Raw genomic sequence first — 27415 nt, 5'->3', positions numbered from 1 at the left:
CAGCTGTGTGCTGCTGATCAGGGTATGTCAAAAATTTTCTGCTGGGCAAATGTGACGAGTGACCAGATACGACTTAGCCACTAAATCAGTAACAACAGCCACCATTTACTGCTTACAGCACCAGACACTGTCCACACCAAGTCGTTTCATTTCATATCTAGGAACGTGAGAATGGGTTGAATGATCTTTTCAAATGAGGAAATGGACGTTTAAAATTTTTCCCATTTATCAGATTCCAAAACTTTTTTTCGGCTTCTCTTTTTCTCCAGTTTCTACCTTGTTTGAAAACAGGAGAAGGGCGTGGCTTCCGATCTGGTTTTCTGGCCGCTTGGAGATGAGGAAACAGAGAGAGGAGGCCGGGGCCCCGCCCACTCTGCGGTGGGCGGGACCCTCGTAGCGCCTGTGGGCGGCCCGTCTGTGGGCGGGGCCTTCCGTGGGCGGGGTCGGGGAGCCGGAAGTGGCCCCGCGGAAGGGCACAGAGTGTACTGTAGTAGCTGACGATCGTCGCGGGGCGCTGAGGGACGCGGTCAGATCTCCGTACAGCAGAACTCCAAATTCTCCACGTTCTAGCTGCTGCCGCCTCCTGGGACGATGGTGATCCGCCTGCTGCTGCGCTCCTGGTCCCGGGGCCTTGCCGTTGGCCCGGGAGCCCCCTGTCGGCCCCTGAGCACCGGCTCGGAGCCCAGCCAGTACCTGCAGCGCAGCATCGTGCCCACTATGCACTACCAGGACAGCCTGCCCAGGTGAGCCCGGCTTCCAGGTTCCCGTCGCCCACAGCCAGCCGGGGGTTCGGCCCCAGTCTTTCTCCAGTCACTCTTGTCTCTTTTACCGAACCCTCTTGCATCCCCAGAGGTTTACCTGGGATGCTGCCGCATTCTCCAGTCTGAAAATCCCGTCGCACTGGAACTTTAGGAGGCTCAAGTTCTTCTTCCAGAATCCACCCGCTCCCCTCCGCCCCCCTCCCGCCCCCGTCATAGTTCTCTCAGATTTTCTCTCTCGAACTCTTCTCAGACTCCTCCAGAAACTCAGCTTCCAATCAGGTATCTAATCGTCCCTCACATTGCTCTCTGAAAAAATGCACAACCTGCATATGTCCAACATTACTCTTATGCTTCCAGCTAGGGTGTCCCCCGAATTCCTGCCCAGAATATGGATCGGCCAGTTCCTGATACATAATACTGATAGTTACTTGCCTTCAACTTCTCCCACCACCATCTTTTTCACAGCTGCTGCCAGAACCGTCAGCCCCACTCCCCATGTCTCCAGTCCTCTTCTGTTTTAGCACCCGTCAGTCCTCCAAGCTGACTTAGATATTTACCTTGCCCTCCAAGTCCTCAGCATTCTAAGTCCAGTCTTCTGGAAACCTTTCACCCCTACCAAACTTTACTCAACACTCCCCACCGTCCTCCCCCTAAAATATCCTCCCTAACCCACACTACTCCCTGCAACCTCAGCCCACCCTCAAAGAATTCTAGAGAGCATCTTCAGTACTCCTCCTCAAATCTTACTTTATTCACATTAGATCCGGTTCAGTTCAGTTCAGTTGCTCAGTTGTGTCCGACTCTTTGCGACCCCATGGACTGCAGCACAACAGGCTTCCCTGTCCATCACCAACTCCCAAAGCTTATTAAAACTCATGACCTTTGAGTCCATGATGCCATCCAAACCATTTCATCCTCTGTCGTTCCCTTCTCCTCCCACCTTCAATCCTTCCCAGCATCAGGGTTTTTTACAATGAGTCAGTTCTTCGCATCAGGTGGCCAAAGTATTGGATCTTCAGCTTCAGCATCAGTCCTTCCAATAAATATTCAGGATTGATTTCCTTTAGGATGGACTGGTTGGATCTCCTTGCTGTCCAAGGGACTCTCAAGAGTCTTCTCCAGCACCACAGTTCAAAAGCATCACTTCTTCAGTGCTCAGCCTTCTTTATGGTCCAACTCTCACATCCATACATGACTACTGGAAAAACCACAGCTTTGACTAGATGGACCTTTGTCGGCAAAGTAATGTCTCTGCTTTTTAATATGCTGTCTAGGTTGTTCATAACTTTTTTTCCAAGGAGTAAGCGTCTTTTAATTTCACGGCTACAGTAACCATCTTCAGTGATTTTGGAGCTCCCCCAAATAAAGTCTATCACTGTTTCCATTGTTTCCTCATCTGTTTGCCCTGAGGTTATGGGACCGGATGCCATGACCTTAGTTTTTTGAATGTTGAGCTTTAAGCCAACTTTTTCACTCTCCTCTTTCACCCTCATCAAGAGGCTCTTTAATTACTCTTCACTTTCTGCCATAAGGATGGTGTCATCTGCATATCTGAGGTATTTCTCCCAGCAATCTTGATTCCAGCTTGTACTTCATCCACTCCAGCATTTCTCATGATGTACTCTGCATATAAGTTAAATAAGCAGAGTGACAGTATACAGCTTTGATGTACTCCTTTTCCTATTTGGAACCAGTCTGTTGTTCCATGTCCAGTTCTAACTGTTGCTTCTTGACCTGCCTACAGATTTCTCAGGAGGCAGGTCAGGTGGTCTGGTATTACCATCTCTTTCAGAATTTTCCACAGTTTGTTGTGATCCACACAGTTAAAGGCTTTGGCATAGTCAATAAAGCAGAAGTAGATGTTTTTCTAGAACTCTCTTGCTTTTTTGATGATCCAATGGATGTTGGCAATTTGATCTCTGGTTCCTCTGCCTTTTCTAAAACCAGCTTGAACATCTGGAAGTTCATGGTTCACATACTGTTGAAGCCTGGCTTGGAGAATTTTGAGCATTACTTTACTAGCGTGTGAGATGAGTGCAGCTGTGCAGTAGTTTGAGCATTCTTTGGCATTGCCTTTCTTTGGGATTGAAATGAAAACTGACCTTTTCCAGTCTTGTGGCCACTGCTGAGTTTTCCAAACTTGCTAGTATATTGAGTGCAGGACTTTTACAGCATCATCTTTTAGGATTTGAAATAACTCAACGGGAATTCCATCACCTCCACTAGCTTTGTTCATAGTGATGCTTCCTAAGGCCCACTTGACTTTACATTCCAGGATATCTGGTTCTAGGTGAGTGATCACACCATCGTGATTATCTGGGTCATGAAGATCTTTTTTGTATAGTTCTTCTGTGTATTCTTGCCACTTCTTAATATCTTCTGCTTCTGTTAGGTCCATGCTATTTCTGTCCTTTATTGAGCCCATCTTTCCATGAAATGTTCCCTTGGTATCTCTAATTTTCTTGAAGAGATCTCTTGTCTTTCTCATTCTATTGTTTCCCTCTATTTCTTTGCGTTGATCACCGAAGAAGGCTTTCTTATCTCTCCTTGCTATTCTTTGGAACTTTGTATTCAAATGGGTATATCTTTCCTTTTCTTCTTTGCCTTTTGCTTCTCCTTTTCACAGCCTCAGACAACCATTTTGCCTTTTTGCATTTCTTTTTCTTTGGGATGGTCTTCATCACTGCCTCCTGTACAGTGCCACGAACCTCTGTCCATAGTTCTTCAGTCACTCTGTCTATTAGACTTATCAGATCCCTTGAATCTATTTGTCACTTCAACTGTATAGTCATAAGGGATTTGCTTTAGGTCATACCTGAATGTTCTAGTGGTTTTCCCTACTTTCTTCAATTTAAGTCTGAATTTTACAATAAGGAGTTCATGATCTGAGCCACAGTCAGCTCTTGATCTTGTTTTTGCTGACTGTATAGAGCTTCTCCATCTTTGGCTGCAAAGAGTATAATCAATCTGATTTCAGTATTGACTGTCTGGTGATGTCCACGTGTAAAGTCTTCTCTTGTGTTGTTGGAAGAGGGTGTTTGCTATGACCAGTCCATTCTCTTGGCAAAACTCTATTAGCCTTTGCCCTGCTTCATTCTGTACTCCAAGGCCAAATTTGCCTGTTACTTCAGGTAGCTGTTGACTTTCTACTTTTGCATTCCAGTCCCCTATAATGAAAAGGACATCTTTTTTGGGTGTTAGTTCTAGAAGGTCTTGTAGGTCCTCATAGAACCGTTCAACTTCAGCTTCTTCAGCATTTCTGGTCAGGGCACAGACTTGGATTGCTGTAATATTTAATAATTTGTCCTGGAAACGAACAGATCATTCTGTCTTTTTTGAGATTGCATCCAAGTACTGCATTTTGGACTCTTTTGTTGACTATGATGGGTACTCCATTTCTTCTAAGAGATTCTTGCCCATCAGTTCAGTTCAGTTCGGTTCAGTTGCTCAGTCGTGTCTGACTCTTTGCAACCCCATGAATTGCAGCATGCCAGGCCTCCCTGTCCATCACCAACTCCCGGAGTTTACTTAAACTCATGTCCATCGAGTCATAGTAGTAGATATAATGGTCATCTGAGTTAAATTCACCCATTCTAGTCCATTTTAGTTCGCTGATCCCTAAAATGTCGATGTTCACTCTTGCCATCTCCTGTTAGAACACTTCCAATTTGCCTTAATTCATGGACCTGACATTCCAGGTTCCTATGCAATATTGCTGTTTACAGCATCGGACCTTTCTTCTATCACCAGTCACATCCACAACTCGGTGTTGTTTTTGCTTTGGCTCCATCTCTTCATTCTTTCTGGAGTTATTTCTCCACTGATCTCCAGTAGCGTATTGGGCACCTACCGACCTGGAGAGTTCATCTTTCAGTGTCCTATCTTTTTGCCTTTTCATACTGTTCATGGGGTTCTCAAGGCAAGAATACTGAAGTGTATTAGATCCAGAGCCCACCCAAATTCTATGCCTCTTCACCATAGCTACTCCCCCACCTTAACACTTCTTCCAGAATCTACTTTCCCTATGAAACAGTCCCAATACATCTTCCTCTCTCCTTCCCTAACCCAGTATTTTCTTTAATTCAACTTCCAGTTTTCCCAGTCTTTGAACTCCCACCCTTAAATTAAGCTGCCAGGTCTCCTCCAGTATTAGCAGTTTCCCCAAATTCCTTTACCCTCTACAACCAAACTTTAACTTCTCTACCTGCTTACCAGTCAGTTCCTAGTGCAAAGTTCCAAATTTCTTTCAAAAATCCTATTTACTTCCTTTCTAACCAAGCTGCCTGTCAGGGATGTCGCAGTCCAGGGGTTGGAGACCAACTCTCGTTGTAAATAGAACCAAGATTGTCACAGACACCCCCACAACTACTAGGTTGCTCTTTTTCTCTATACCCAGGAACCCCTAACCCTTAACTGCCCACCCTCACCTTCTCAGGAATATCATCTGAGGTGATTCTTGTGAAATTACAGTGTGCAAACTTCTTAAAACAGACTAAAATGAGATTATCTAGTCCCAACCCTGCTGTTTAAATTTGGTAGGAGGTCTGGGAAGAGAAAGAAAAAGTCGCTGTTCCTGTGAGATAAGCCTTGACCTCCTGTGTCTGAGCTGAGCCTGTATGTAGGGGAAAGGTGAGAGATGACAAGAGTCTGTCTTTGCTTGCCAAGCCCAGCAGCAGTTGGCCTTTAACTTTTAGATAGGCCTGGGCCCCACCCAGGTTTAAGATCAGAGGGATTTTCTCCAGTGTAGAATTGGAAAGCTGAGAAGAATATTAAAGTCAAGGAATATGAAGATCATTTCTTTCACTCTGCAGAACAAATACCGTGGAGCTACAAATAGTAGCACCCATCATCTGCGTATAACTCTGTAAACAATGACTCCCCCAGGCCTTCACTTCCTCACCTGTATGTTGAGAGTTAGATGAGATTCCTTATCTCTGAGATTCTGGAGAGATAAATTGTATTATCTTTACACTCATTTAGATGTCACACTTAATGAAAAGCCCAGGCTTGAAGTCTGGTAGAACTTAGTTTTAGATTCCGGATCTGACACTCTTTATAACTTCAGGCAGTTCTGTCAACTTCTTTGAGCCCTAGTTCTTACCTGCAAAGTAGTATCAGACTGCACAGTTCATAGGGCTGTTGTGAGGGTAGAGTGAGGTAAAATGCCAAAATAGTTGGCATCTTCTCTTGTTACTTGGCAAGAGAAGGACTAGCCTCTTAGTATCAGTATTAGGTGGTCCAACTGGACCTTCCTTCTTCCCTTATCCTTTTTCTGTCATATCACTGCCTTTTAATCAAGTGACTTTGGACTTGCTTTCTCATTTGCTTGGTTTCCAGCTATTATGATCTTTTTCTTTGTTCTTTTTTAGTGTGGTCAAATATATAAAACATAAAATTTACCATTTTAACTAATTTTAGGTGTGCAGTTCAGTTAAGTGTTTTTTTTTTCAGGGTTATGTTTTATGCACTGAGCAGTTAATCTCAGAATATAAAACCGCAAGTCTGGAGAAGACAAAGGGTGGATCAACCTGACCTACACATTTACATTATTAACTTGGTAAACACTGATTGACATGAACTTGGAGACCAATCAGTCATGGTGAGGAGCTTACTGTATAGTGGGGGAGATTTGACAGGTAACCAGATATAGTTATGGTATAATGGATCAGTGGGAAGCAGCATCTCATGGTGGTTACGGTCATGAGATAGGAGTCAGATTTGATTTTTAATCCAGCTCTACTTACTAGGTTCATGGCTGTGAGGAAATCATGTAACCTAAAAATGGGGTGTTAATATTACCTTCCTCTCAGGGTTGTTAAAGTTTAATATTCTGATATAAAACACTTAGCACAAAGCCAAGCATATAGCAAGTACTCAGTAGATATTTCAAGTACTATAACTGCCTTAAATATTTGTTGCATATTGCATTGTATGAGTGTGCTGGTGAGAGTGACTTAGTGCCTGGCAGGGAAAGAAGGCTTCGTAGAGGAAGTGATATTTGACTTGGAATTTGAAGATAACCACCTGAGAGGAGTGAGGGAAGGATAGAACAGCACGTGCTAAGAAACAGAAGTCTGAAAATGCATGACGTGTTCAGAAATTTTGAGAAGTTGATGGCAGGCCCAGCTCAAAGTAAAGAATCATCACTTGGGCCCTAAGTTACTAGAGTTGGGCTGGTGTGTGTGTGTCTGTGTGTTGGCTGGGTTGGGGTAGTGGCACTGTGTCTTTAAAAAAATGGTAATGGGCCACTGTTTTAGGCCTGTAGTTGACCCACAGTCATTGTCAATTATCTTGTGATTTCTTTTAACCCCCAATCACTTTAGATGATAGCTGGTGTTCAAGACATAATGGGCACGTTCTCTAGAATTCACATGGGAGGCAGGTGAGGCCCGAATTTCCAAGGTGTGGAGGATAACAGAAACATTAATGCTCTGAGCCCCAAAGGCATGTTCTGCAGATAAATTGTCTTGACAACCAGAATGATTTTACCAGAATAATAACTAGAGTGTGTAAAACTACAAAAGATTTTATAGCTGTGTTCTTGCAGTTCAGTTCAGTTCAGTCACTCACTCATGGCCAACTCTTTGTGACCCCATGAATCACAGCATGCCGGGCCTCCCTGTCCATCACCAACGCCGAGAGTTTACTCAAACTCATGTCCATCGAGTCGGTGGTGCCATCCAGCCATCCTGTCCTCTGTTGTCCCCTTCTCCTCCTGCCCCCAATCCCTCCCAGCATCAGGGTGTTTTCCATAGAGTCAACTCTTCGCGTGAGGTGGCCAAAGTATTGGAGTTTCAGCTTCAGCATCAGTCCTTCCAATGAACACCCAGGACTGGTCTCCTTTAGGATGGACTGGTTGGATCTCCTTGCAGTCCAAGGGACTCTCAAGAGTCTTCTCCAACACCACAGTTCAAAAGCATCAATTCTTTGGTGCTCAGCTTTCTTCATAGTCCAACTCTTACATCCATACACGACCACTGGAAAAACCATAGCCTTGACCAGATGGACCTTTGTTGGCAAAGTAATGTCTCTGCTTTTTAATATGCTATCTAGATTGGTTATAACTTTCCTTCCAAGGAGTAAGCGTCTTTTAATTTCATGGCTGCAGTCACCATCTTCAGTGATTTTGGAGCCCACAAAAATAAAGTCTGATACTGTTTCCACCGTTTCCCCATCTATTTGCCATGAAGTGATGGGACCAGATGCCATGACCTTAGTTTTCTGAATGTAGAGCTTTAAGCCAACTTTTTCACACTCCTCTTTCACTTTCATCAAGAGGCTTTTTAGTTCCTCTTCACTTTCTGCCATAAGGGTAGTGTCATCTGCATATCTGAGGTTATTGATATTTCTCCCAGCAATCTTGATTCCAGCTTGTGCTTCTTCCAGCCCAGCATTTCTCATGATGTACTCTGCATATCAGGTAAATAAGCAGGGTGACAATATACAGCCTTGGCGTACTCCTTTTCCTATTTGGAACCAGTCTGTTGTTCCGTGTCCAGTTCTAACTGTTGCTTCCTGACCTGCCTACAGATTTCTCAAGAGGCAGGTCAGGTGGTCTGGTATTCCCATCTCTTTCAGAATTTTCCACAGTTTGTTGTGATCCACACAGTTAAAGGCTTTGGCATAGTCAATAAAGCAGAAGTAGATATTTTTCTAGAACTCTCTTGCTTTTTCAATGATCCAGCAGATGTTGGCAATTTGATCTCTTGTTCCTCTGCCTTTTCTAAAACCAGCTTGAACATCTGAAAGTTCATGGTTCACGTATTGCTGAAGCCTGGCTTGGAGAATTTTGAGCATTACTTTACTAGTGTGTGAGATGAGTGCAGCTGTGCAGTAGTTTGAGCATTCTTTGGCATTGCCTTTCTTTGGGATTGGAATGAAAACTGACCTTTTCCAGTCTTGTGGCCACTGCTGAGTTTTCCAAATTTGCTGGCATATTGAGTGCAGCACTTTCATAGCATCATCTTTCAGGATTTGAAATAGCTCAACTGGAATTCCATCACCTCCACTAGCTTTGTTCGTAGTGATGCTTTCTAAGACCCACTTGAGTTCACATTCCAGGATGTCTGGCTCTAGGTGAGTGATCACACCATCGTGATTATCTGGGTTGTGAAGATCTTTTTTGTACAGTTCTTCTGTGTATTCTTGCCGCCTCTTTTTAATATCTTCTGCTTCTGTTAGGTCCCTACCATTTCTGTCCTTTATTGAGCCCATCTTTGCATGAAATGTTCCCTTGGTATCTCTAATTTTCTTGAAGAGATCTCTAGTCTTTCCCATTCTGTTGTTTTCCTCTGTTTCTTTGCATTGATCACTGAGGAAGGCTTTCATATCTCTCCTTGCTATTCTTTGGAACTCTGCATTCAAATGGGTATATCTTTCTTTTCTCCTTCGCTTTCCACTTCTCTTCTTTTCACAGCTATTTGTAAGGCCTCCTCAGACAACCATTTTGCCTTTTTGCATTTCTTTTCCATAGGGATGATCTTGATCCCTGTCTCCTGTACAATGTCATGAACCTCCATCCTTAGTTCATCAGGCACTCTATCAGATTTAGTCCCTTAAATCTATTTCTCACTTCCACTGTATAGTCATAAGGGATTTGCTTTAGGTCATACCTGAATGGTCTAGTGGTTTTCCCTACTTTCTTCAATTTAAGTCTGAATTTGGCAATAAGGAGTTCATGATCTGAGCCACAGTCAGCTCCCAGTCTTGTTTTTGCTGACTGTATAGAGCTTCTCCATCTTTGGCTGCAAAGAATATAATCAATCTGATTTCAGTGTTGACCATCTGGTGATGTCCATGTGTAGAGTCTTCTCTTGTGTTGTTGGAAGAGGGTGTTTGCTATGACCAGTCCATTCTCTTGGCAAAACTCTATTAGCCTTTGCCCTGCTTCATCCGTACTCCAAGGTCAAATTTACCTGTTACTCCAGGTGTTTCTTGACTTCCTACTTTTGCATTCCAGTCCCCTATAATGAAAAGAAGATCTTTTTTGGGTGTTAATTCTAAAAGATCTTGTAGGTCCTCATAGAACCGTTCAACTTCAGCTACTTCAGCGTTACTGGTTGGGGCATAGGCTTGGATTATCGTGATTTTGAATGATTTGCCTTGGAGACGGAGAGAGATCATTCTGTCTTTTTTGAGATTGCATCCAAGTACTGCATTTCGGACTCTTTTGTTGACCCTGAGGGCTACTCCATTTCTTCTAAGGGATTCCTGCCCACAGTAGTAGATATAATGGTCATCTGAGTTAAATTCACCCATTCCAGCCCATTTTAGTTCACTGATTCCTAGAATGTCGACATTCACTCTTGCCACCTCCTGTTTGACCACTTCCAATTTGCCTTGATTCATGGACCTAACATTCCAGGTTCCTATGCAATATTGCTCTTTACAGCATCGGACCTTTCTTCTATCACCAGTCACATCCACAACTGGGTATTGTTTTTGCTTTGGCTCCATCCCTTCATTCTTTCTGGAGTTATTTCTCTACTGATCTCCAGTAGCATATTGGGCACCTACCAACCAGGGGAGCTCCTCTTTCAGTATCCTATCATTTTGCCTTTTCATACTGTTCATGGGGTTCTCAAGGCAAGAATACTGAAGTGGTTTGCCATTCCCTTCTCCAGTGGACCACATTCTGTCAGACTTCTCCACCATGACCCGTCCGTCTTGGGTGGCCCCACACGGCATGGCTTGGTTTCATTGAATTAGACAAGACTGTGGTCTGTGTGATCAGATTGGCTAGTTTTCTGTGATTATGGTTTCAGTATGTCTGCCCTGTGATGCTCTCTCGCAACATCTACTGTCTTACTTGGGTTTCTCTTACCTTGGACGTGGGGTATCTCTTCACGGCTGCTCCAGCAAAGCGCAGCCGCTGCTCCTTACCTTAGATGAGGGGTATCTTCTCACGGCTGCCCCTCCTGACCTTGAACGTGGAGTAACTCCTCTCGGCCCTCCTGTGCCCTCCCTGTGTTCTTGCAGGGAGAATAATAAAACACCTATTGCTTGGAGGCTTCTTAGGTATTGATATCAAGAGTCACTTAGACAGGAGATAAATCCGGTTGGTGCTAACTTTTCTTCCATCTTTATTGTAACAAATGGTGTTTAGATGGGGATGGAGTTCTTTGATAGAGGGTGGGGAAAGAGAACCCACATGGTTAAAATGAACCTGCCAGGTCTCTCTCAAGGCTTTAGCTCTATAGCTCTTTTCAAGGCACCTGGTGAATAACCCCTCAAGGAGCTCAAGGAACTTCAGCTGTGCCTTTGAAACCACTTTTGGTGTTCTTGAGGAACTGTGGAGGAAGGGTTGTGCACATACTGAAAAGGCCACAGTATGGGCCATTGTGGTAGCAAATTATAGAAACCCCAATTACACTGGTTTTAACCAAAAGGAGTGTGTGAACCCACAGACCTGAAAAATCCAGGTTGGGTTAAGAGGTCCAAATGATGTCATCAAGACCCTGTTTGCCTTCCCACTCAACTCTTCATTTGTGTGACTCCATGCTCAGGTAGGCTCTCTCCTCATGATGCCATAGTGGCAGCCATCACCTAAGGCATAGCTTTCACAGTCATTTCTTAGTAACTCAGATGTTAGAGATTCCCTTCCTCATCCTAACAGTTAAAAAAAACCCAAAACTGCTATAGTTAAGTCTTTAGGTTCTTGCTAGGTCTCACTGAGTCTGAACCAGTAAGCTTTAAGCCCACCCCTGGGAGCTGGGCATGGAGTCAGCTCTACCTGAACTGCAGGGACTTAAATAGAAAGGGTGCTATTACTAAAAGAAGTGAGAAAGTTTGGGGTAGGCAAAACACCAATATGGTGAAACCCCATTCCAGGCACTGAGGGAGAGATGAGGAGCTAGTTCCCTAGGAACATGAGCAGGGTTTGAATCAATAGGACTTGACGACTGAGTAAGTAAAAAAAATGTATTTATCAGAAGAAAAGCAATGACAAACCTAGACAGTGTATTAAAAAGCAGAGATGTTACTTTGCTGACAAAGGTCCGTATTGTCAAAGCTACGGTTTTTCTAGTAGTCATGTACGGATGTGAGAGTCGGGTCATAAAGGCTGGACCATAAAGGCTGAGCGCCAAAGAATTGATGCCTTTGAACTGTGGTGCTGGAGAAGACTCTTGAGAGTCCTTTCCAGAGCAAGGAGATCAAACCAGTCAATCCTAAAGGGAATCAATCCTGAATATTCATTGGAGGGACAGATGCTGAGGCTGAAGTTCCAATACTTTGGCCACCTGATGGGAAGAGCCGACTCATTAGAAAAGACCCTGATACTGGGAAAGATTGAAGGCAGGAGGAGAAGGGGATGACAGAGGATGAGATGGTTGGATGGCATCACTGACTCAATGGACATGAGTTTGAGCAAGCTGCAGGAGATGGTGAAGGACAGGGAAGCCTGGCGTGCTGCAGTCCATGGAGTCGCAAAGAATGGGACACAACTGAGCAACTGAACAATCGAGTGCTTACTGTGTGCCAGGCACTGTTCTGAGTCTGTGACATGTGGTGCCTCATCGGATTTGCATACAACACTGGAAAGTACGTATTAGTATCATCTCCATTTTATGCATGAGGAAAGTTACGTGCAGAGCAGCAGCATGCCCAGAGTCACACAGCTGTGAGTGATGATGCCAGAGTCTGCCCTCTTCACCACTGTGTAGTTCTGCTGCCTTGCCACTGGATGGATCAACACAATTCCTGAGGTTGTGGTCACAGAATTGTAAAGGAGCCTTAGAAACAGTCTCTTTGAGTTCCTTCATCTTACTGAGGGAAAAATTGATCACCAGAGATGAACATAACTTATTTAGAAAAATTTCTAACAGCTTTATTGAGTTATAATTCACATGCCATAAAATTGACACTTAAAAAATTGAGATATTTACAGTATTATATAAGTTTCAGCGGTACAACATAGTGACTGATAATTTTTAAAGATTGTACTCCATTTATAGTTAATATATAATGGTGGCTGCATTCGATGTGCTATACGATACATCCCTGTAGCTTATTTTGTACATAGTAGTTTGTACCTCTTAACCCCCTACCCCTGTTTTGCCTTTCACTGCTTCCTTCTCCCCACTAGCAACCACTTAGTTTGTTTTCTATATCTGTGTTTCTTGTTATATTCACTAGTTTTATTTTAAAATTTCACATATAAATGATATCATACAGTATTTGTCTTTCTCTGTCTGACTTATTTCACTAAGCATAATACCCAAGAATATCCATTCTTCACAGGACTCCTGGTGAGCTGGGCATGACTTGACTGTCCATCCCTTGGTTGGCTGGCCCATGGATAGACCTGTGTTTCTCTTTTGTATGATTCTCTGTCAAAAATACATCAATAAATTTTAAAAATAGAACTTTTTTTCATCTTAGGAGAGAAAAAGACTGTTGTTCAAAGTAAGGGCAGAATTAAAATCCATGTCAGTACAGGGTTAACACAGGTATTCTAATTGTGGCAGGAATCAGAAATATTTTGGCTGCTTCTGCTTCCCCATTTTGAATTTGTTAGTATATTTACTAATTTAGCTTATGAACATCATCATTAATACATGAAAAGGTTATTCTTCTACCTAGAACATAAAAGGAGTACCGTTGATACTTATATTCATCTATTCTCATTTGTCAGTGGCTTAGGCTTCCTGTTTTGTTTTTTGTGGTTTTGTTTTTTTTTGAAAGAATTTAATTATCCAGTAATTATTTATGAGTTTGGGTTGGCAAGCTAACTAACCTCTTCCACATCTTGTCACCATTACACTGACCTTGTTTTCTTCCCAGGCTGCCTATTCCCAAACTTGAAGACACCATGAGGAGATACCTCAGTGCACAGAAGCCTCTGTTGGATGACAGCCAGTTCAGGTAAATGCTGAGAAACCCAAATGACCATGGTTGGGTGGTTCAGGAGTAGCTGACAAGTGGTGGCAGACCAATCTTCAGGGGGTGTCTATGATTTGACTGGGTCCTCAGGCACCTGAGACCTAGTCTTTACATTTGCAAGTTCAGGAAATAGATTTTCACTCATGAAGGGCTGACCAAGCCCTAAGGTGAGACTCTTTAACTTGACTGAATAGGCAATTGTTTAGACACTAGAATGCCAAATTTGTACTGCCCTGGCAGATTTTACCTCATCAGCTAGCTGGCACTGGTCATTTGCAGAGGGCATGTTCTCTTGACAGGGAGCATGTTCTCTTGACAGGGAGCTTCATTGAGGAGAGCAAGAGGCAGACCAGAAGTTTGCTTGGTGAGCTTATGTACTGGGTTGGATAGTATGCCCCCTAAATTCACCCCCTTCTCAAAAACCTCAGTGACCTTATTGGAAAGAGGGTAGTTGTATGTGTAATTAGTTAAGAGCAATTCAGTTCAGTCACTTAGTCGTGTCTGACTCTGTGACCCTGTGGACTGCAGCATGCCCGGCTTCCCTGTCCATCACCAACTCCCAGAGCTTGCTCAAACTCATGTCTGTTAAGATGAGGTCATACTATTAATAGAGAAGGCTTAGTCCTTATTCCAGTCCTTAGAAGGGATAAAGAGACAGCCATGTAAAGACAGAGGCAGGTTGGGGTATAGTAACAGACTAAGGAATGCCAAGGATACCTGATAACACCACAAGCGAAGAGAAAGGCCTGGAACAGATTCTCCCCGAGAGTCTTCAGAGAGAATATGGTCTTGTCAGCACCTTGATTCTGTACATCTAGCCTCCAGAACTATGAGAAAATACCTTTCTGTTGTCTTAAGCCATCTGGTCTGTGGCAGTTTGTCTTGGCAGTTGTGGGAAACTAATTCAGCCTGTAAGTGGAAAATAATCTTGGATATTGTAAAAAAAAAAAAAAAAAGGATTCCATCAGGCTGTTGTATCCTGGTGTGGTACTCTTTTTCCACAATGGGAATTTGTTGTGCAGACCACTGGCCTTGTCATTAGAATCACATAGAGTCCTTCAATGGACAATGATGGAAAAAAACAGACAAACTGTCCACTGTGTTTTTGTTGTTTAGTCATTAAGTCATGTCCATCACTTTTGCGACGACCCCATGGACTGTAGCCTGCCAGGCTCCTCTGTCTATGGGATTTTTCAGGCAGGAATACTGAAGTGGGTTGCCATTTCCTTCTCCAGGGGATCTTCCCCACCCAGGAATTGAGCCCACATCTCCTGCATTGGCAGGCAGATTCTTTTATCACTGAGCCACCAGGGAAGCTAATCCACTGCTTTTAAATATTCCGTATTAGTCACTTGAAACTTCTCTTGACATGGTAATGATTTAATAGCTACCTGTTATTAAGTATTACTTTTCAAATTATCCTAAATCCTTAGCTTTATAAATATTTTAAAAATCATGTAAGGTGGTATATTTCTGGGTTAACGTATAAAGAAACTGAGACTGAGAAAGATTGAGTAACTTGTCCAAGGTCATACAATTTGAAAGTAACAGCTAGAATTCAAACTTAGCTATTCTTGACTCCAAAGCTTTTGGAGTCATTTTCTCCATGTCAAGCTGCCTCCTAGATTACACGTTGTTTTATGAGATATGGACTCATCCTTCTGATCCGTCATTTTAAGAAAATATCTTAGATTTGTCTGCTTAGATTGATTCTCTTCTTCTGACTAGAGGTACTTTTGGTCTCAGTTCCCAGATTCTAGGGATATGCTAGGGAACCCAAAGTTCTGTGATGCATTTGTGGCCGTGAATCTAAAAACCACCTATTTCCTGTCATGGTTTGATTATGTCTTTTCTTGAACGTTTCAGGAAAACAGAACAGTTATGTAAGAGTTTTGAAACTGGAATTGGAAAAGAACTACATGAGCAGCTGGTCGCTCAGGACAAGCAGAATAAACATACAAGCTACATTTCAGGTGGGTAGGCAGGGCTGTGAATATGGTATTTCCAGAGCCTTCCATAATGGAAAGCAGGGCATCTTCTCTCCTGCTTTGGGCTCACAGGTGTTTTTGCTGAGACCAAAAACGTTTGTGAAGTGTTGTCTCATCCTCTCTTCCTGAGGTGAACATTAAGGCTGAGTGAGTTCTTCCTCCACTGAGGTGTTGTCTGGAGTCTATGGTCAAGAGCAGTGGCTTGCCTGCTCTGTAGATAGGATCAGGACAGAACCTAATCATTGGTTCTGTCTGAAAAGGATGCAGGATTTAGTCCTGGGTCCTGTATGTATCATTCTAGGTCCTTCGTTGTCTGGCCCAGCTGCCTGCTCCAGCCTCATTTCTTACCCTCCTCCCTGACACACCCATGCTTCAGCAAAACTGAGTAGCTTCTTCCCTCGACCCCTTAGTCTTTTCATTCTTCTGGGCCTTAATCCATGGTGCTCCCACCACCTTTTTTTACCTGGAAAATTCTTCCTTTAAGACCCAGTTAAGATGGTTGTCAGAGGTTGGGAGTAGGGGGCTGGCAAAGTGGTAAAGAGGATCAAAAGATAAACACTTCCAGTTGAATGCAATATACAACTTGGTGACTGTAGTTAATACTGTATTGTGTATTTGAAAGTTGCTGTGAGTATGGATCTCACAAATTCTAATAAGAAAAAAATTTTTATATGTGTGTATGGTGATGGATATGCTGAGCATTTTACATATACACAAATATCGAATCATTATGTTGTACACTTGAAGCTAATATAATGTTATATGTCAATTACATCTCAATTTGAAAAAAGCAGAAAAGACCAGATCTGGGTAGGATGATTTTTCTATGAAACCTTTCAGCCCTTCCCATTCAGAGTTGGTTGCTTCCACTTCTGTTCCCACTGCACTTCTTTTAACTCAGTTTATGTTTGTAGTAAGGTTATACATGCATATCATTTAAAGAATCAAATAGTTTTCTCATGCTTGTTATGAGAAGCAGCAGTTTCCTGACCTTGACTTAATTTCTCACTTCTCATTTTGCCCCATTCTCTAAATTACTTACTCATATCAATATATCTTTTTTAGTTTTAGGCATTATCTATTGATGTCTCACTGTAAAAGATTAGGCTTTATCGGTCTCTTGTATCCTCAGCACATTTCCATCCCCTTATTGTCACAGTGTGCTATGCTGTGCTTAGTCACTCAGTCGTGTCCAACTCTTTGTGATCCTGTGGACTGTAGCCCACCAGGCTGCTCTGTCGTGGGATTCTTCAGACAAGGATACTGGAGTGGGTAGCCATTCCCTTCTTCAGGGGATCTTCCCAACCCAGGGATTGAATGCAGGTCTCCTGCAATTCAGGCAGATTCTTTACCGACTGTGCCACCAGGGAAGCTACCTAGTGTTTATACTGTTACAATCATGTAAACATTGTTGTCAGCTGAGTTGTGTAGCACACTGGAATTGTTTTTCCTTTTCCATACTAACTTTGTTTTCTCTATAATTAATAATTATACCTTCTTTTGTTTTGCTTTCTATGTGCCTAATAATTTATCTGGGAATTTTTTTTTTTTAACTTCTCATTTTCCTTAATGGTCTTTCTCCAGTTTGCTTTTTTTCCTGTTTGTTTTACCCTCTTTTCTTTCTTCAGATGTTTCATAACCCTTCCCTGTTGTCTTAGACCTGAATGAGATATTAAAAGTTGTGGGAATTTCTATAGATGAGAGTGGGCTTGTCAGTCACAGCTTCACTGTAATGTGATCAGCTAAACCACTTCCTCGGGGCGCCCCTAAGGTGGCTTTGGGTTATTTAGACTTCTTAGGGAAGGCTTTTCCAGTTAACTGACAAAAGGTATATTCCTAGTTGCTGCTGTTGCAGGAGTGGGATTAAGGGAAGAAGACTTGAGTTCTCATCTATGACTTATGTCTCCCAATTTTACTCTTTCCAGTGAATAAAACTTAAATCTTCTACTGGAGTAGGGAGGGAATCTGGGGAGTGGGATTCTAATTAAACAGCCCTTCAATCAGATGTACCTAGGCTACTACATCCTGAGCCATCTGGAGTTCTGCTGTTTAAGTCATATTGTTTCCTGGCTTTCTCTGCTGCCAACTTAGGGTTGGCTTTCTCTGACTCTGCTAGATAATTTTGCAATTTCCAATATTTGTTCTTTTCTTCTCTCTCATTCTCTTTGCCTTATTGGCTTATGTCTCTTTAAAATTCTTTTACTCAAGGGATCAGAAGCATAAATTCGTGTCTTCTTTCATCAAATCTGTCTTACTCCCATTTTAATGAATTGCATTCTATTTTAATTCTGTTTATCTCCTTCACCAAAGTTCTTCTGAATTGAAGTCCATGCTCTATCCTCAGGCCCAGGGCCTGGCATGGCACTGATTCTCAAGGAATGAATGGATCAACAAATGAATAATAGATAAATTTTTGTCCATTAATCCTTCCCCAATGCTTTATGTATAAAAACTACTTCTTCCCCTTGAAGATACCCCATATTTGTAGAGTTCACCCATGCTTGCTAATCCAACCAGGAACTTCCCTTGAAAACATGTTTTCTAATAAGATACTGCTTCTGGAATTTTTACAAGCATCCACAGGAATACAGAGGGCTAGTTTGAGTGGCTCATATGCACTAAGTTACTTCTAATTGCCTTTTAATTATTTCCTAAAAGAGGAAGTAATATATATAGTACACAGAATGATGGCGAAAACTTTCTGTCATTTTTGGGAGACAGTCACGTATGGATGTTGTTCCTGAAAGGAGGTGAAGCACAAGAGGGGTGGGGATTAACAACTGTTCTGTTTCAGTGTGAATGCAAGTGAGGAATTACTATTTTTTATTTCTGTAAGTGTTAAGGAGGAAAACAGAATGAGGAGGAAAAAGCAAGTAATAAATATTAAAGAAATGTAAGTCAAAACCACAGTGATGGTTATCCACTAGAAAGGCTCCAATCAAATAAGACTGACAGTAACGTTAACAACAATACTAGAGATGACTGTACACATGGACATCACCAGACGGTCAATACTGAAATCAGATTGATTATACTCTTTGCAGCCAAAGATGGAGAAGCTCTATACAGTCAGCAAAAACAAGGTCAAAAGCTGCCTATGGCTCAGATCATGAACTCCTTATTGCCAAATTTGGACTTAAATTGAAGAAAGTAGGAAAAACCACTAGACCATTCAGATATGACCTAAATCAAATCCCTTACGATTATACAGTGGAGGTGACAAATAAATTTAAGGGATTAGATCTGATACACAGAGTGCCTGAAGAACTATGGACGGAGGTTTGTGACATTGTACAGGAGACAGTGATCAAGACCATCCCCAAGAAAAATAAATGCAAAAAGGAAAAATGGTTGTCTGAGGAGGCCTTCAAATAGCTGTGAAAAGAAGAGAAGTGAAAGGCAAAAGAAAAAAGGGAAAGATACATCATCTGAATGGAGAGTTCCAAAGAATAGCAAGGAGAGATAAGAAAGCCTTCCTCAGTGATCAATGCAAAGAAATAGAAGAAAACAATAGAATGGGAAAGACTGGAGATCTTTTTAAAAAATTAGAAATACCAAGGGAACACTTCATGCAAAGATGGGCACAAAAAAGGGCAGAAACAGTATGGACATAACAGAAGCAGAAGATATTAAGAAGAGTTGGCAAGAATACACAGAAGAACTATACAAAGAAGATCTTCATGACCCAGATAACCGTGATGGTGTGATCACTCATCTAGAACCAGACATCCGGAATGTGAAATCAAACAGGACTGAGGAAACATCACTATGACCATAGCTAGTGGAGGTGATGGAATTCCAGATGAGCTATTTCAAATCCTAAATGATAATGCTGCAAAAGTGCTGCGCTCAAAATGGCAGCAAATTTGGAAAACTCAGCAGTGGCCACAGGACTGGAAAAGATCAGTTTTCATTCCAATCCCAAAGAAGGGCAATGCCAAAGAACATGCAAACTACTGCACAATTGCACTCATCTCACGCTAGCAAAGTAATGCTCAAGATTCTCCTCCAAGCCAGGCTTCCAACAGTATGTGAACCAAGAACTTCCAGATGGTCAAGCTGGATTTAGAAAAGTCAGAGGAACCAGAGATCCAATTGCCAATATCCATTGGATCATCAAAAAAGCAAGAGAGTTCCAGAAAAACATCTACTTCTGCTTTATTGACTACATCAAATAAATTGTTGTGTTGATCACAACAAACTGTGGAAAATTCTGAAAGAGACTGGAATACCAGACCACCTGACCTGCCTCCTGAGGAATCTGTATGTAGGTCAAGAAGCAACAGTTAGAACTGGACATGGAACAACAGCCTGGTTCCAAATCGGGAAAGGAGTACGTCTATACTGTCACTCTGCTTATTTAACTTATATGCAGAGTACATCATGTGAAATGCTGGGCTGGATGAAGCACAAGCTGGGATCAAGATTGCCAGGAGAAATATCAATAACCTCAGATATGCAGATGTCATTACCCTTATGGTAGAAAGCAAAGAGAAACTGAAGAGCCTCTCGATGAAAGTGCAAGAGGGGAGTGAAAAAGCTGGCTTAAAACTCAATATTAAAAAAAATGAAGATCATGGAATCTGGTCCCATCCCTTCATGGCAAATAGATAGGGAAACAATGGAAACAGTGAAAGACTTTATTTTCTTGGGCTCCAAAATTACTGCAGATGGTGACTGCAGCCATGAAATTAAAAGATGCTTGCTCCTTGGAAGAAAAGCTTGACAGCATATTAAAGAGCAGAGACATTACTTGCCAACAAAAGTCCATCTAGTCAAAGCTATGATTTTCCAAGTAGTCATGTATGGATGTGAGAATTGGACTACAAAGAAAGCTGAGCGCCGAAGAATTGATGCCTTTGAACTGTGGTGTTGAAGAAGACTCTTGAGAGTCCCTTGGACTGCAAGGAGATCCAACCAGTCCATCCTAAAGGAAATCAGTCCTGAATATTCATTGGAAAGACTGATGGTGAAGCTGAAACTCCAATACTTTGGCTATCTGATCTGAAGAGCTGAGTCTTTGGACAAGACCCTGATGCTGGGAAAGATTGAAAGCAGGAGGAGAAGGGGACGACAGAGCACAAGATGGTTGGATGGCATCACTGACTCAATGGACATGAGTTTGAGAACGCTCCAGGAGTTGGTGATGGACAGGGAAACCTGGTGTGCTGCAGTCCAGTGGGTCTTGAAGAGTCAGAAACAATTGTGCAACTGAACTGAACTGAATGGTGACAGATGTTGCTGAGGATGTGGAGAAATTGGAACTCTTGTACACTGCTGGTGGTAATGGTGCAGGCCCTTTGGAAGACACCTTGGCAATTCCTCAAAAGATTAAACATAGAGTTCTGGTTCAAGATGGTGAAGTAGAAGGACATGGAATTCACCTCCTCCCACAGATATGTCAGAAATATTTCTACATATGGAACAGTTCTCACAGAATATCTACTGAAAGCTTGCAGAAGATCCCATACAACCAAAGCTGCAAGGAAGGTCCCCACTTAACTGGGTAGGATGAAGGGAAAAGGGAGAAGAGGAAGTGGGACAGGAGCTGCACACCTGGGAGGGAGCTGTGAAAGATGACCACTTCCCTCACCCTGGCAACCTCCTTCACAGACTATGAGATCCACCAGAACAGATAGGGAGCTTCAGAGGCTGGAGAGGAGAGTGTAGGGGCTGGCTTGCCACCCTGCAGAGTAGAGAGACCCCACAGATGGTCCAGGCCATGTTGCCTCACTTCTGAGCCCAAGACACCTGCCTGCTGGTGTGAGCAGCGACTGGGTGCTGAAACTTAGGTTTCAGAGGGCAGACCCAGGGGTAGGACATGGTTTGGCTATGGCGAAACAGCCCAAAGGGCTTGGAGTATGGCCAGGCTGAACAAAGGGTGTGCATGTGATTGATGGTATTGGCACAAAAACAGACTTATGTATCAGTGGAACAGAATAGAGAGCCCAGAAATAAATCCACACACCTACGGTCAATTAATCTATCACAAAGTAGGCAAGAACATACAGTGGAGACAAGACAGTCTCTTTAATAAGTGGTGCTGGGAAAACTGGACAACTACATGTAAAAGAATGAAGTTAGAACATTCTCTAATGCCATAGACAAAAATAACTCAAAATGGTTAAAGACCTAAGTATAAGATAAGTTACTATAAAGCTACGAGAGAAAAACATAAGGAGAATACTCTTTGACATGAACCATAGCAATTTTTTTTTAGGTCTCTCTTCTAGAGTAATGCAAATAAAAGCAAAAATAAGTGAGTGGGACCTAATTAAACTTAAAAGCTTTAAAAGCACAGCAAAGGAAACCATAAACAAAACAAAAAGACAACCTGTGAAATGAGAGAAAGTATTTGCAAATGATGTAACCAACAGGGATTAGTTTCCAAAATGTACAAACAGCTCATACAGTTCAATATAAAAAACAAACAGCCCAATCAAAAAAATGGGAAGAAGACCTAAATAAACATTTCACCAAAGAAGACATACAGAGATAGCCAATGGGCACATAAAGAGATGCTCAACATCACTAATTATTTGAGAAAAAAAATGAGGTATTGCCTCACATCAATCAAAATAGTCATCACTAAAAAGATCTACAAATAATAAATACTGGAGAGGGTGTGGAGAAAAGGGAACCCTCCTACACTATTGGTGGGAATGTAAATTGGTGCAGCCACTATGGGGAACAGTATGGAGGTTCCTTTAAAAACTAAAAATAGGGTTACTATATGATCCAACATATATGCATATATATGGGCATATATCCAGAGAAAAACTCTACTTCATAAAGGTACATGCTCCCCAGTGTTCATAACTGCACTACTTACAATAGCCAAGACATGAAAGCAGCCTAAATGTCCATCAATAGATGAATGGATAAAGAAGATGTGGGGTGTATGTGTGTGTGTATATACACACACACACACACACACACACACACACAATGAAATACTACTCAGCTATCAAAAAATGAAATAATGCCATTTGCAGCAACATGGATGGACCTAGAGATTATCAAATATACTAAAGTAAGTCAGAGAAAGATAACCATCACATGTGGAATCTAAAATATACAGATGAGCTTATTTCTAAAACATGTTTGAGACAGACTCACAGACATGAAAATAAACTTATGATTGCCAAAAGGGGAGAAAGGTGGTGGGGAAGGGATAAATTAGGAGTTTGGGATTAACAGATACCAATATATCTAAGACAGATAAACAGCAAGGACCTACTATATAGCACAAGGAACTATATTCAATATCTTGTAATAATCTATAATGGATAAGTATCTGAAAAAGACTAGGTATATGTATAACTGAATCACTTTGCTCTACACCTGAACTAACACGACATTGTAAATCAACTATACTTCAATTAAAAAAAGAAAAAAAAATTTAAAAAATCTCAGTCAAAAAGCAAAAAGTCAAAGACTTCCCATATGACCTAGCTACTTTCCTAGTTGTATCTTCCAAGAGAACTGAGAACATATGTCCACACACAAAAAAGCGCTAAATTATAATAACCAACAAGTGGAAACAATCCAAATGCCCATCTACAGATGAATGGATAAACAAGATACAGTATATTATTGGAACATTACTTAGCAATAAAAAGAAACGAAGAACTGATACATGCTACAGTGTGGATGAACTTCCAAAACATTATTATAAGTGATAGAGTGTGTGTTCAATTGCTTAGTCATGTCGACTCTTTGCAGCCACATGGACTGTAGTCCGCCAGGCTCCTCTGTTCAAGAAATTTTTCAGGCAAGAATACTAGAGTGGGTTGTTTTTTGTACTGCAGTGGATCTTCCTGACCCAGGGATCGAACCCACATCTCTTGTGTCTCCTACATTGGCAGGTGGGTTCTTTACCACTAGAGCCACTGGGAAGCCCATAAGTGATAGAAGTCAGATGCAAAAGACCACATATTATATGATCCCATTTAATGTTTTTGAATTATTGCAAAGCAAAAAAAAAAAAAAAATCAGAAAATTCCATCCTCTGAAAGTAAATGTCATTTCTTCTGAATATGCTTGATTTTTTTTTTCTTTCTCACATTCTCTCTTTATGAACTCTTTATTGTTCATTTTTATTTTTTAGGCCCCTGGTTTGATATGTATTTAACTGCTCGAGATTCTGTTGTCCTGAACTTTAATCCGTTTTTGTCATTCAACCCTGATCCAAAGTCCGAGTATAATGATCAGCTCACCCGGGCAACCAACATGACTGTCTCTGCCATCCGGTTTCTGAAGACACTTCGGGCTGACCTTCTGGAGCCAGAAGTGTTCCATTTGAACCCTGCCAAAAGTGATACTGATACCTTCAAGAGATTCATACGCTTTGTGCCTTCCTTTCTGTCTTGGTATGGCGCCTACTTGGTCAATGCATATCCCCTGGACATGTCCCAGTATTTTCGGCTTTTCAATTCAACTCGTTTACCCAGACCCCATCGAGATGAACTCTTCACCGATGACAAGGCCAGACACCTCCTGGTCCTACGAAAAGGAAATTTCTACATCTTTGATGTCCTGGATCAAGATGGGAACATTGTGAGTGCCTCCGAAATCCAGGCTCATCTGAAGTACATTCTGTCAGACAATAGCCCAGCCCCCGAGTTTCCGCTTTGCTATCTGACTAGTGAGAACCGGGACATCTGGGCAGAGCTCAGACAGAAGCTGGTGAGTGATGGCAACGAGGAGACCCTGAGGAAAGTGGACTCGGCTGTGTTCTGTCTCTGCCTAGATGACTTCCCCATTAAGGACTTTGTCCACTTGTCCCACAGCATGCTGCACGGTGACGGCACAAACCGCTGGTTTGACAAATCCTTTAACCTCATTATAGCCAAGGATGGCACTGCTGCCGTCCACTTCGAGCATGCCTGGGGCGATGGGGTTGCAGTGCTCAGGTTTTTAAATGAAGTGTTTAAAGATAGCACTCAGGCCCCTGCCGTCACTCCCCAGAGCCAGCCGGCCAGCACTGACTCTTCCGTGGCCGTACAAAAACTCAACTTCAAGCTGAGCGATGCTTTAAAGACTGGCATTAGTGCTGCTAAGGAAAAATTTGATGCCACCGTGAAAACCCTCACCATTGACTACATCCGGTTTCAGAGAGGAGGCAGAGAATTCCTGAAGAAGCAGAAGCTGAGCCCTGACTCGATGGCTCAGCTGGCCTTCCAGATGGCCTTCCTGCGGCAGTACGGGCAGACGGTGGCCACCTACGAGTCGTGTAGCACTGCAGCATTCAAGCACGGCCGCACCGAGACCATCCGCCCAGCCTCCGTCTTCACAAAGAGGTGCTCCGAGGCCTTTGTCAGGGAGCCTTCCAAGCACAGCGCTGGAGAGCTTCAGCAGATGATGGCCAAGTGCTCCACGTACCACAACCAGCTGACCAGAGAAGCAGCGATGGGTGAGACGGGGCTGGGGAGCCTGCCGTTTGGTCTTGTCGCCCTCAGCTCTGGGGTGTGCCTCGCTACTATTCTGATTTCCACCCTTCCCTAGGCTTAATCCATCTGCCAACTGATTATTATTTTTCCCTTGGCAGTCTGAACAGCCAGACTAGCCACTAGGGACAGAACATTCTCTCCCCCTGAGCAGGAATGGGGCGATGCGTCTGACTTAAATGCACCGTCCTCATTTAAGGTCACTTTCAGCTGTGTCACATACTGTCTTCCTATTATTTATTGGTTGTCAGCCTCATTTTTGACAATGCAGGGTTTCTAAGCCCCCAGCCTCTCTTACTTCAGCCCAGTTGTAGTGTGTTGGCTGCGTGTAAATAGGCCATCTCAGAAGCTCTTCCCTACCTAAGTGGCATCATTTTGCTCCTTTCTGGTAAAATTCAAGACCTAGGAAGGACCTGAAGGATCACATAGTCCAGTCCTTTCCTATGGCAAAGTCCTGGAACTGAAAGTGACCTCCAAAATATTCTGGTCTCAGCCTTCTCTATTTTATAGGTAGGAAGCTGAGACCACCAGCCCAGGATCACATAGCAAATTAGCAGGAAAGCTGAGATTAGAACCTGGTCAAACACCCTTTCTGTTTTGTTCCACTGACTTCATCTTGTCCTTTTTACTTGATTTGGGCTTTTGGTTTTACCTTAGTTTTTAAGTCCATGGTGTGCTCTCCACATACTTTTTGTGACTGTTTAAGCTGATTCAATCTCAGAATTTTAAATACTAGGTTTATCTTAGGCTGATTTTTAGCTCAGCTGTTCACTGCTTTTTTAAAAGGAATATTCTAGAATGCACTGCTCCAGAATTTAGCAAGGTGGAGGTGTGAATGCAGAGGCTGACAAACCCTTCTTCCACTCAAGGCTGCTGTGAAGGATATTCCTACCTTGGGTGGGAGGTGTGACTAAGTGAGGTCCCTTTCAGTTCTGAGAGTCTGATTTTCCATTTTGTCTCTGACAGGCCAGGGCTTTGATCGACACTTGTTTGTTCTGCGGTACCTGGCAGCAGCCAAAGGGATCAGCATGCCCGAGCTGTTCCTGGACCCTGCATATAGGCAGATAAACCACAACGTCCTGTCCACCAGCACGCTGAGCAGCCCGGCAGTGAACATCGGCTGCTTTGCCCCTGTGGTCCCTGATGGTTTTGGCATTGCATACGCTGTTCAAGACAACTGGATGGGCTGCAATGTCTCTACCTACCAAAGCCGCAATGCCCGTGAGTTTCTCCAGTGTGTGGAGAAGGCCTTAGAAGACATGTTTGATGCCTTAGAAGGCAAAACTATCAAAACCTAGCTTCTGGGTGAGTGAAAAGCCTCTGTTTCATCAGCATAAAAACTGGGGCCTCTGTAGCCAGTAGGCACTATTCTGTGACTAATGAAACTAACTATGAGGTGCCTGAGCACCATTGCTATAAGATTTGAGCCTTAAAACCATGGTTTTAAAGCTAAACATATGATTTCCAAGATCATAACTAAAGATATGTGAGATTTCGGTTTTAAGGACATTATCAGGAGGTAAGACTTGGAAAATAACTCAGATGTACTTATTGTTGAAGCAGAAATAAAATTTAATTCTTTCTTAGAGGTGGTTCCTCTTAGGCTTTTTTGTTTTGGGTTTTGTTTTAATTGCTTAACCTAGTTGCCTAATCCCCACAAAGAGCTTTCCAGTAGTAAGTTCAGCTGACAGTTTCTGTTGGCTCCTGGTTCTTTAGGTAATGGTGGGAGACACGCATCTTTCCTGTAAACTTGCTTCTCTCTCCTGGGGTATCCTTTCTTTAAAAATTCTCTTCATTTTTCTAAGGAGTAAACTGCTACTGCCTGATTCTGATAGTCCTGCTGCAATAAAGGGGTTATACCCTTGGATTTAGGGAGTTCTATTTCACCTTTCTTCCAGCCAAATGAAGATTAAGTATGTGTGTGTGTTTATATTTACCAGTTGAATCTTGTGTGCTGATTATGCTCTGTACATTGTGCACTAGAAATCTCTCCACTGAGTGAAGTGAACACAGAATTTTTTGTTAGAACATCACTGCTCTAGCAATGTATTGTTTAAACTACTGCTATAATGTGAAAAGGAAGAGTATTCTATTGTTTTTGAAAAGGAAGGGTTTTTTGTTTGTGTTTAATTTTACCTGCGTTTCTAGTGGCTTGCCCAGTGAGTTACTGGACAGCTGGAATTTGAACTCTGATAATGAGCCAGTCACAAAGTTCTTCCAATGCATTATCTCATTTAATCCTCCTTACAGTTCATATCAACACACCTGCCTGTTTTCTTAGCCAACACTGTCCATCCTTCGCTCAGTAACCATTTGGATCCCAGGTCCTCTGTAC

General features: G+C 42.5%; 1 protein-coding gene across 1 annotated transcript; it reads left to right on the top strand.

Moving 5' to 3' along the window:
• The first annotated feature begins 439 nt into the window (after window positions 1-439).
• CPT2 (carnitine palmitoyltransferase 2) lies at window positions 440-26666 on the top strand. Its single transcript, XM_043877789.1, has 5 exons — window positions 440-743; window positions 13545-13625; window positions 15510-15616; window positions 23742-25046; window positions 26047-26666. The coding sequence occupies exons 1-5, from the start codon at window positions 592-594 to the stop codon at window positions 26376-26378; spliced, it is 1977 nt and encodes a 658-aa protein (XP_043733724.1). The 5' UTR covers window positions 440-591; the 3' UTR covers window positions 26379-26666.
• The last annotated feature ends 749 nt before the right edge of the window (window positions 26667-27415 follow it).

Source organism: Cervus elaphus, chromosome 20, assembly GCF_910594005.1.
Source record: "Cervus elaphus chromosome 20, mCerEla1.1, whole genome shotgun sequence".
Taxonomy (NCBI): Eukaryota; Metazoa; Chordata; class Mammalia; order Artiodactyla; family Cervidae; genus Cervus; species Cervus elaphus.
The sequence above is the reverse complement of the archived record's forward strand: the minus strand, read 5'-3'. Positions and strand labels throughout refer to the sequence as shown.